Source organism: Oryzias latipes, chromosome 9, assembly GCF_053564925.1.
Source record: "Oryzias latipes strain Hd-rR chromosome 9, Olatipes_Hd-rR_3.1".
Classification (NCBI taxonomy): domain Eukaryota; kingdom Metazoa; phylum Chordata; class Actinopteri; order Beloniformes; family Adrianichthyidae; genus Oryzias; species Oryzias latipes.
The window spans coordinates 17393616-17404792 of record NC_136245.1 but is presented as its reverse complement, the minus strand read 5'-3'; the positions used below and the strand labels follow the sequence as shown (position 1 = coordinate 17404792).

Below are 11177 nucleotides of genomic sequence, written 5' to 3'. Positions count from 1 at the left end.
AACAACAACATCGTTTTGACAATGAGTGCTGGTAAAAATCTGCTTACTTGGGACTTACAGTGTCGTATCGCTCGCTCTGGGATAGGCTGGGGGAGGAAGCCCTGTCGAGTAAGGCCATATGGCATAACAGTTGGCCCATGTATATTTTTTGAGGTCTTGATGGTGTTCCATGTAATCCTCAGGAAAATACTGAGAGATTAATCTTTTTGGAAAAGCCAGCATAGTATGTCATGATGGTTATGCTATGTGTTTCCCTTCCAGCACTCACTGCATCTCCATGTTTGAGAGCTGACATTTATGAAAGCAGCTAAGTGATTCTGCACTTCGGGGCAGATTTACTGCCAAGTGATGGGTAGTGTATGGTTGGCTGGCGAAATGGTGATGCTGATGAGGTTGAGTGCAAATCCGACTAAGGTCACACGGCGGTTGGAGTTTTTATTTTTTTTTATCTGGGTATTTATTTATCCATTGTGGGTGCACAGAAGTGAAGTAAACATCATGCAATGCTTGGAGCAAAAAATGAGATTGGGAGGAGGGGGAGGGAGGGTGGAAAAGGGGAGGTGGGGTTAGACTGTTTGTGTGATGCAGAGTGCGAGAAACAGTCGGGACGAAGAAGGAAGAAGAGGAGGAGAGGAGTGTGTGTGTGTGTGTGTTTGTTTCACCTCCCAATCAGTTTTCCTGAGGGATCTGTCATCGCCAGCATCCCAGCAGACAAGAGGAAGGCAAAAATAAGGAACTGGAGCTGTTTGTCTTGGCTTTGCAAACTCTGGCTTCAAACAAGTAAGACATTTTTAAATAAGAGTATGCATATTGATGCTTTAAGTGCCCTGAAGATATCACTAATGTAGGCACATCTATGTAGTTTGTGAGATTCCTTCCTGTTAAGTTGTGATGTATCATTTCTGCAAGCTTCAAGAGATGAACTGTGGATTCATAATTAGTATTTGGTGTTTTCACCCAACTTTGTTCACACCTTTTGTTCTAGAAGTGTCAGTTATGTAAGAATGCAAGGATTTTTTATGGAAATAAAATTGTTTGGTTCACCTACTTTCCTGAAGATACAAAAGATCTCTTTTTACTGCTCGCTTATTGGACTTTGTAGAAGCCTGTAAAAGCCTCGAAGACACACAGTACAAAATGCATGTGAAATTCATTCCTGATTTTGATAGATTCTTGTGATTTTGGTGAACGATTAGAGAACCCAACGCATGTATGACCTAATAAATTATGCCTTGTGATTTGAGAGCTCATCATAATCATCAGTTAAAGCCAGCTGCCTCAGTCGGATTAGAAGTCTATTGAAACCAGGGACAAACTCCATTTTCTTTATTTAGATAGATGTCTTAACTAAGGCGGTGGAACTGGACAAATGGTTTCAAAACCTGGGTTTGAACTGTGCTCACTGGTATTCAAACCAAAGTGATGCACACTCAGAGGCGTGGTGCTTTGATCACTCATCCCGTGAGAATCTCTTCTTGCCCCAGTTTCTATCGCTGGATAAGGCACGGTGGTTAGAAATGAGAGCAGCAGCAGCTGGAAAACAGACTCATGGAGACACACGTGTCTCAGGCAACATCTCCTCCTGCCCAGTTCCAGCTCGAACGAGCTAAATTTCACAGTTCACGGCCTTTAATATGAGGGCGAAGTCTGTCCATCTTCCTGACTGCAGGGCACTTGAGCAGAGCCAGCCACATCATAATGATTCCACTCCACAACTGGCATGTGTGGGATCATATGAAGCACAAAATTGAGTGTGACATTTTTAGCCACAATTATGATTAGGCGTATTTTCACCCCAAGGGTGCTTTTAATAAGAGCCAATTAATTCTGCTAGGGTTTACAGATGTTAGATTAAACTTCAACAAAGAGAAGAAAATGCTTTTGTAAGCTGTACTAAAGGAGTTGAATGCTGATACAAACTCCAGATGGAGGAATATGTCAAGCAAAATTTGGCAGAATTGATGAGGAATCTGGGCCAAATGTGGGGAAAACTAAGTGGCAACACGGATAAAAGGCAGAAAAATGACATTTCTTGAAATAAGGTAGTGCTGAAAAACAGATCACAGTCAGGTCTGCATGGATCTGTTTGCATCCACCTGCATCCGACCGCTAAGAGGCAACCAAAGAGACAGGATTGTACACAAGCTGCACTGCTGTCTAAATTTAAAAACGGCTACATCATTAACCCAACTATTTTTCAAGAACACTTCTTTAATCCTCCTGTGTTAGTTGCTGTCTAAGAATGGAGAAATGTTTGTGTGTGCCCCCTGTTAAAAATCAATGGAGGAATCAGAGCGATGTTGCAAAATGTGTCTTTATTTGGTAGATTGTGACCCATGTTGAAAAATCTGAGCCTATTCACACAGCTGGGAGCATTTTAAGTTGTGTAACAAGAGATGTCAATTTAGAATGGAAAGAGAAATAAAAAGATTGAGACAGACGAAAACAAATCAGCAGTAGAATCCCTAAATGTGATGTACTCTTAGAGGAGTTCACCCATGGTTTTCATTGCTGATATGTTTTGCCATAACTTGGCTAAATGTATCCACATTTAACAGAGATACTACACTCTAATATAGTGTAATAATGTACTTTTCTGTATTGTTCTAATGGCAGATGGCAGACATGGACACCCCTCTTTCCACTCCTTGCAATATTCAGATCTGTGAGGTGACCTGCGACTCCTTTCGCATCATGTGGGACATGACCCCAGAAGACACTGAGAAGGCCACACACTTCTTCATTGACCTGAGTCGCAAAGAAAGCAGAGACCACAACCGCTTTAAACACAGGGTCTGTCTCTACTGTACTGCATGATCTCGTGTGTCATTTTAACCCTGCAAAGGATCTGATCGGTGCTGTGATTTTTGTTCCCGCGTCATGTACCCAACTGGTAAAATGTTTACATTTGGTTTAACAGAAGGTTAGCAGGATGGCTGCTTTATGATATTCTGTGTTGGTCTGAATAGAGGACAGTTGCGCCCTTTCAGTCACTTCCAATATGACCAAAAAGCAAAAGTGTGTGCAGTAAACAGCTCCAGGCCCGTGACTCACTGGATTATTGCTTATTTTTAAAGTGTATCAAAGCTGACAAATTCAACAGCTGCACAATACAGTTTTGAAGTTAGTCAGTTCCAGTGTACATCATCAAAGTCACAATTAAACAGAAAGCAAAAAATTGTGTTTTGTAAAATGATAAAAAAAACAATTTTTAGCAGTTAGCCTGTTCTAGTTCATGACTGTTTCGAAGTTTGTAGCTGTGAGGATAATCAAGTATTTGTACTACTGATACCAGCTCTCTGTCTGCATCACTCAAAGCATTCAACATACACAAATTTGTACTTTTAACCCTAATAACAGGACTAGAACTAAACGCAGTTTGTGTAGCCAACCAAGAAATAGAGCAAATTAAAATGTTTTTTTCTGCAGATGCACAACAATTTTTGGAAATAATGACCGGATGAAGCAGTCTGTGTTCAGAAACTGAGAATGTGCTTATTGAGTCAAGGTATTGAGTAGTGTAGCAAGCTTCCTCCGCTTTGACACAAAGTGGCACAAACAAACTAGTATCTGAGGTGTTGTCATGGACATCTGAGCGCAGAGTTGTAATTATTTGCTGCTACTTGGAGACACTGACCAAAACAAAGCAGTTAATGTGATTAGATGTATCCTGGTGACATCCGCCCGGGTGTAAGGCCGTATTTCTTATGTAAATTTGTTTAATGGACCAAAATCCAGTTCCTGACACCAACTCTTTCTTGCTTTATCCTCCAGGATGTGCCGACCAAGCTGGTGGCCAAGGCAGTGCCTCTCCCCATGGCTGTAAGGGGACACTGGTTCCTTAGCCCACGGACGGAATACTGTGTTGCTGTTCAAACTGCTGTCCGACAACCAGACGGTGACTACCAGGTGTCAGAGTGGAGCCAGGTGGTGGAGTTCTGCACTGGGGGTACGATCTTAGCATAATCAGGACAAATACTGGAGGCATTGATGACCATTGGGATGTTGTGTACAACTATCAAACATCTTTGCAGACTATGCAATGGAACACCTACAGCAGCTTCTTGACAAGGCAAATGGCTCTGCAGGGAGACTACTGAAGTTCTCCGTCTTTTACCGCAACCAGCACCCAGAGTACTTCGATTATGTCAGGTCAGAGCCAGTTTCTTTTCCTTTGGTTGTGTGAAGTATTGCTCACAGCTACGAATCTTTATGTCTTTGTCATTTCTTGAACAGGAGGGAATGTGGAGGTCTGATGCGCCCGGCACTGAAAGACAGTAGCGGAAGTCATGGCTCTCCAATCAATGGCAAACTGCAGGGAGTTTTTTTCAGCTGCAATACAGAGTTTGATACAGGGCTGCCCCCAAACGACTCTCCATATGGACCCTTAAGATTCCAGATCCCAGCTGGACAGCTGCTGAACCCCAACATCTGCCTGTACTTTGCAGACTTCTACTGTATGTACACAGCTTACCACTATGTGGTGCTGGTTCTGGCGCCTGTAGGCTCTGAGGGAGACACCTTCTGTCGTACCCGCCTGCCAATGCTGGACTTGGCCTCCAACCCTTTCTTGACATACATCGCTCCCGAAAGGCCGGAGGAGGAGCCATTGTACTGCCACGCCAGTGATGTCATCCTGGAGATTCTTTTCACTGAACCTGTGCATTTGGATCGTGGCACAGTGGAGCAGATCAGTGGACATCATCAGCTCATGAGTCTGACCACAGCCAATGCAAAGAAGGATCCCAGCTGCAAAGTGTGTAACATCAGTGTGGGACGCTGAAATGATAAAGGCGTCCTTTGAGTCTGCGGTTCAGAAGGACATGAAGACGGACAAAAAGAGTCTCAAAAAGAGGAAAAAACAGCAACCATGTTCTTCACCTAGTCAGAACACTGTGGAGAGCTGCCTTTAGTAGACTTTTTACATTTTTATTTTAACTATTGGCTCTTAGTTTGCATTGCAGAGTTCTGAAAATCATGACAAACATAGTCAAAATGGCTGCTCTATGAAATGACCAGATTGAAAGACTTTCTAAAAATAATGGCTTTGTATGTAAAGTCATAACAAGCCACTACTGACGTCCTCTTGACATTTCCAATTTTACTTGGACTGTTAGAAACAAAACATGAAACACTTGGGCTATTTTAAGCGTCTTTTGATACCTTTTTTCCTAAGCCCCTTCCCTGCCAAAAAGTTTACTTAAAAATGACAGAGCTTCAAATCCAGATTAGATTTTAGCAGCAATCTGTTGCATCCACATGAGAAACATAAGCTCTTTCAAACCTGTCTGTAGAAATTCTATAGAAACGTCCTGATCTGTGAAAAAAGACAGTGAAAGCTGTGTGGATGGTGGTGGGGGTATTGAACATAGGAGGAAGATAATATCTTCTAAGCTGCCTGCAGTAAATCTCTGAGAGCACACTGGAGGCCTTCAAAGGAGCTGAGCTATGATTAGCTCTCTCCTCCTGCTATGAGGCTCCTGCCTCCCCCTGTCCAGTAATTTCTGACCTGTGTAGGAAAAAATACCCTCAATGAAAGAAATCTGTCCTTTATGGCAGTCAGTCCAATTTGGTTGACTAAAACAATAAATGCATAAAATACAAATCAAGTCGATGCAAAAATACATTTATTTACACAAAATGAGTATGAAAATAAATGTTAAATAAAGTACTTTAAACTGCAAATAAAGTAAAAGCAATGTAAAATGTATTTATTCATAAATCTATTTAGAAGAACTGTTATGGCTCGGGTTAGTTTACTCTTTCACTCAGATTCTTCCCAGAGCAGAGGTGTGAGCTCACACACACAGTAATGCTGTAGTTTTTTTCATTGTTATTGTCCCAAAAAGGCTCACTGTGACCGGCTGGCAAGTAGATCAAACAGAATTCTATCCTCCGCTTGGCATCAATTACCTTAGGAATATCTGTGGAAAACTCAAAGATGTCTGTCTGAGGTCCTCCAAAGCGCTCCTGCAGGTATATACAGGGGACATCACGGTAACTCAACCAAGAGTCGAAGGTGATGCGCAATCGCACGTCCTTCTGGAAGGTAATGTTCCTGACCCGCACTGTACCGCGGAGGGTCTGTTCGCTAATGCTGCAGCACTCCAGGATCACCATGCTCTCTGCCAGTCTGGAGCGGAAGACCTGAAAATCCAAAGAAGGCTGCGCAAAGCCCAGTTTGAGGCGCGTCCCTGGGCAGGAGGTGCTGACAGTGCAGCTGTATCCTTCCCCTGTCATGCTTCCTAAATCCTGCACCGTGGGCAGCAGATCCAGGTCAGACTGCTCTTCTTCATCAGTAAAAAGTCGTACATCTGTCAGGGAAAAGCCCTGTGAGTCAGCAAAAACCACACGTTTCTCCTTGATTGGGGTGAAAATGTCATCATCATCTATGTCATCAAGGATAGATAAGAGAGGATAGTCCAGATGCCCCTGACTCAAAAGGCCGACAGGATAGTGCTCTGAACCCGGAGAGCGGATGCAAGGCCGCAAGGGCTTCAGGATGGGGACCCACACGTGAGGACACAGCTGTTTACGTTGGTCCAAGCACAGCCTGACAGCGATCTCCAAAAGGCCTTTTGAATGAGCCATTGACCCCAATAAGACCAGCAGGTGCAAGTTTGCAAGACATATAACAGTCTGTTGCTTCAGACCATCAGCATGAAGCACTTTGTGAGGTAAATTTACCACACAGGGAAAGAAGCTGCAAACTCATCAGACAGTTCCTCTGGACTGGACATCCTCACATTCTGGAAAACAAGAACAAAATGGTCAAAAGCACTAAAAACAAAACATCTTTGAAGCTTGTTGTTGTACATTTGGTTACAATCACTGAAAACCAAGCCAAACTGTTAAGTGTTTAAACAAATCCTACCTCAAAGTTGTTGTAAGCAGCACTTGACCTCAGCTCACAGGATCATTCATATTTATATAGCTGAGATGTCATGGTGTTTGCCCCACCCACTAAACTGCGCTGACCAATCAGCTAAGCAGTAGCTGTTTTGAACTCTTCTGTGCTTTTTTATTTCTGTATTTTTCACTCACAGCAGTTTAAGATTATTTCTGTCACTCAATCTTATTGCAGAAGCGAGCAGAATTCAGGAAGACTTTGGAAAATAAAAGTGAGTCATCAGCTCGGATGTGACAGCTAGTGTGAAGTGATGGTGTGAGCGTGCACGTAATTCCACTCTGCTTTGTGGAAAACATCCCAGTCATCTTGTGGTCTATTCTCAGACCTCAGTGGAGGCGGCCTGCACAGAGGCTGAGCTCCAAGCCTTTAGCGCTTTGGCTGAAGCCCCAAGCGGATCGATGTCCTGCAGGCCTGCAGCGTGAGTGACCGAAAGACCACATTAAAAACAAGTCTCAGCAGAGCAAACACCAGGATATCCATGACTCAGACGCATGTATCAAATTGCACACAAACACTTAAAAGCTAAAAAAAAAACACGCATCCATTTACTGACCTCAAAAGTTCATATGATTAACACACACACACAGCTGAAATGTTATTTGAACATTTAGAGCAGTGTTTTTCAACCAGTGTGCCGCGGCACACTAGTGTGCCGTGGGAGATGGTCAAGTGTGCCGTGGGAAATTGCCCTCATTAACTGCTCTAACAACATTTTCCATCTCCAGGAGATCAGCTCTTTGTTCATCCAAACAGGCATTGAGAAAACACTGAGTAATTAGGAATATAAAATATCTTAAAATTACTTTTTCTTTGTGTTTATTTAATTCTATTAAAGACATTTTGATAAGAATGACGGTATCGCGATTACCCTCCAGCTATAGCAGTTTGCGGAAAAATCCCGCCCCTTTAACTGTCTCCGCCAATCATTTTTGAAGGCTTAATCACATGTCATCAGTCTGACCAATCAGAAGTGCTTAAAGTCTTCACTTCCTTGTTCTTAATTCTGCTGAAAAGTCGCTCAGTTCTAACAAAAATACCAGCTACGGCTCGTCTTTAGCGGTGTAGGTTTCCACAGAGTCCGGTGTCAGACCGTGGAACAAGTGAACAAAACAATGAAGCTCAGAGACGCGAGTCCTTCTGCCCTTTTTCGGCCGTTTTCACACTACATCTCCCATGATGCATTGGCTTAAAGGGACAGCGCCTAATGAGTCGACCTTGTGAAACGTCTTGAAACCACAACAAACAAACAGTTTCTAAATTTTCTAATTTAACTTTTATTTCATCTCTTAGAAAAAACAGCAGCAACTTCCTGCTTTTTCTACCACAATTATCACAAAAATCCATGTGAGATTGTGGCGGCGGGGGGGGGGGGGGGGGGGGGGGGGGGGCTGTCGATCAATACAGACCATGAATTTCTGCTTTTTTATTTTTTTTGGGATGCTGGTGTGCCGCGGGATTTTTGTCAAGGTTAAAGTGTGCCGTGGCTCAAAAAAGGTTGAAAAACACTGATTTAGAGGAAAAGGTTAATTTTTGTTTTTTTTCCCCCTAAAATTTTACATTTTGGGCTTTAAAAAAAAAAGAAGTAAATCATAACATTAAAACATCTGCATACTTAGTTCTGGGCTGATTCTCCATAGAGGGAGAAACAGCCCAGAACAGAAAGAGGATTTAAATGAGAAGACTCAGCACTGTAGGCCAAGATGACAACGCGCTAATGAAACACGCTTCATCTCAGTTTATTAGCTCCAATTACTGCACACTGGTGTGAGAGGAAACAATGAGCACTGATTGCTCCCATTAAAAGTCTTACATAAGAGCAGCAATCCAGCAGTGATGAACTTTTCTTTGAGCGATATGGCGGGCACAGAGCGAAATTTTGGAAAAATACGTGGTCTTAGATGCATTCTGGTGCATTCTGGCAGCTAGTTATTCACTTCTTTATCAAGAAACTAAGACTAATTGGAGCATCATGATTTGTCATTCAAATTAAAAATCTACGCTTTTCCTTAAAGCTGCAAAACATACAATTGCTAAAATATAGTAACATCAAAGCCCCAAATGGCAAAAAGAACACCAGTAACTATGATATTCTATGAAAATACCTCAGTTATTTATACATTATTTCTGCTTTAGAAATGACTGATGTACAACATCCACTTGCACTGTTTTCTCAAACTATAATTACATCAAAATATGGGATCTGCTTTAAACTATAATTCTATAACATAATACATCAATTCTTTAACACCAATACTAAGTAATCTGGGAAATATCAAAACAAACATACAAACTAAGCTAAACATTGTAAACATTATTTAAGGGAGTGCGGGTCCAAACCATCAAATACTTATAATTAATGTCAACTATACTGAACTAAATCATGGTAATTAGGAAATACAAATAAATTAGATAGAGAAATGTATTCAAAATAAAAACTGAAATTCAAAACTAAAATTGAAATTATTTCAAAATGTGGTTTTGAGATTATTTTACACAAAAAAGTATTTGACCTACACTACCTTAAAAATCTTTTTTTTTTTCCAGCCAAGACCACTTCAATTTGTTTTTTATCGTCTTCTCACAACTGAGGTCGTGACCACGCTCAATAATGACGATGCCTGCCATTATTTTAACACAAATTTGATCGCAAACTCTTCAGGTGTGTTTGTGAAAGTTTAGCGTGGACCGCCAGTTTTGGTCTCTAGGGAAGCAAGTCACGCTGACCACGTGGTGCAGACAGAGCCAATCAGACCCGTCGACGCATTCGAAAGCAACTAAAACGTCCCGTCATTGATCAATTAGGCCGGGAAGACGAGAGATGGCCACGACCATAGAGGAAGCGATCTGCGGAGAAATATAGAAAATAAAGCTAAAATTAGCTGATTTCAGACCATTTTCTAATCCGGAAAGCGATTTGTCCCTAGAGATCAGGTCTTTATTTCCCGGAAAGTACGTTCGGTTTGCTCAAAAACCCGGATTTCCGGGAATTCCCGGAAGACTTTCATCACTGTCCTTTTTTTTTTTTTTTTTTTTTTTTTTTTTTTTTCAAACTTTATTGAATGTAAAAAATCAATACAAAATAATGTTCAACATTGAACAACGAAGAAACAAGCCAGGGGGTTTATACATTTTATGCATAAAGATTGAAACTAATACACAGATCTAATGTTTTGATGGCGTTCTTATTATCAGAGTTTCTTATTGTCTTAATGTATTGTTTGAACTCATTAATAAAGACTGAGAAATGAGGGGTATGATTCGTTACTTTTGATTTATGAATGTGCCATTTGCATAAAAACAACAAAAGGTTAATGAGGTACAACTGTTCTTTTTTATGAGATGGACAGTGGGTGATGCCAAACATAATATTTTCTAAGTACAGGCGGAAGTCAGGGTCAATGTGGGCAGAAATGAAATGACAAACTTTAGACCAGAGAGTGGTGGAAAAGGGACATGACCAAAATAAATGTACAGTATCTTCAGGGTATTCTTGACAAAAAGAGCAAGTAACATCAATATCTTCCTTGAACCTTTGTAGATATAGTTTGGTTGGATAGAATTTATGGATTAGTTTGAATGAGATTTCTTTCACTTTATTGGTTAAAAAGTATTTTGCTGGTAAATTCCAAATCTTTTTCCATTCTAAATGATAAACTAAATTATTCCAAAAAGAAACTACGTAAGGAATGGAGACAACATCCTTCTGGAAGAGTGAGCGTATACGGCGATTTGTGTTACGTGAAGAAGAAAAACAAATTTGGCCTATTTCTATTTTAGTCGGATCAATTGGCAATAAAGTTGGACTTTGCAATGATGAACTTTTGAATAATGTAATAATACATTTAGGAATTGCTTTCAAAACAAAGTTAAATTCGGTTTTTGGTATTTTGATGGAGTATTTGAAGCAGAATTCTTCATGTGACATTAAAGCTCCGTTTGAATTAAACAGCTGATGAACCAAAAGGATGTTTTGATTAAACCATGATGGATAAAATAAAGATTTATGTCTATAAGTAATGTCTTTATTGTTCCATATGTAGTATCTGTGAGGAGAAAAATTGTGTTTGTAGATGAGTGACCAGGAAAGTAACATTTGTTTATGGAAGGAAGAAAGCTTAATTGGGATCTTTTGTACATTATAGTTACAGAATAAAAGAAAGTTTATGCCTCCTAATTTGGAGAAAATGTAATTTGGTATGAAATTCCAGATTGAAGTTGGATTCTTCATAAAATATCTTAGCCAATTAATTTTAAATGTATTATTTAA

At 40.6% G+C, this 11177-nt stretch overlaps 2 protein-coding genes across 2 annotated transcripts; one reads left to right on the top strand and one right to left on the bottom strand.

The window, feature by feature from the left end:
* Positions 1-463: 463 nt before the first annotated feature.
* phyhip (phytanoyl-CoA 2-hydroxylase interacting protein) lies at positions 464-5706 on the top strand. The gene is made up of 5 exons (XM_023958565.2): positions 464-780; positions 2617-2793; positions 3775-3949; positions 4035-4152; positions 4237-5706. Exons 2-5 carry the CDS (start codon positions 2617-2619, stop codon positions 4781-4783), a joined length of 1017 nt encoding a protein of 338 aa, XP_023814333.1. The 5' UTR covers positions 464-780; the 3' UTR covers positions 4784-5706.
* ppp1r3c2b (protein phosphatase 1 regulatory subunit 3C2, duplicate b) lies at positions 5611-6743 on the bottom strand. The gene has a single exon (XM_004072678.5). It carries the CDS (start codon positions 6589-6591, stop codon positions 5752-5754), a length of 840 nt encoding a protein of 279 aa, XP_004072726.1. The 5' UTR covers positions 6592-6743; the 3' UTR covers positions 5611-5751.
* Positions 6744-11177: the final 4434 nt, after the last annotated feature.

Bases quoted from the DNA above. Each gene is read 5' to 3' on its own strand.
- phyhip (XM_023958565.2), top strand. From the start codon at position 2,617: ATGGCAGACATGGACACCCCTCTTTCCACTCCTTGCAATATTCAGATC. The intron at 2,794-3,774 runs GTCTGTCTCTAC...TTTATCCTCCAG, and splicing joins ACAACCGCTTTAAACACAGG to GATGTGCCGACCAAGCTGGT. The intron at 4,153-4,236 runs GTCAGAGCCAGT...TTTCTTGAACAG, and splicing joins GAGTACTTCGATTATGTCAG to GAGGGAATGTGGAGGTCTGA.
- ppp1r3c2b (XM_004072678.5), bottom strand. From the start codon at position 6,591: ATGGCTCATTCAAAAGGCCTTTTGGAGATCGCTGTCAGGCTGTGCTTG.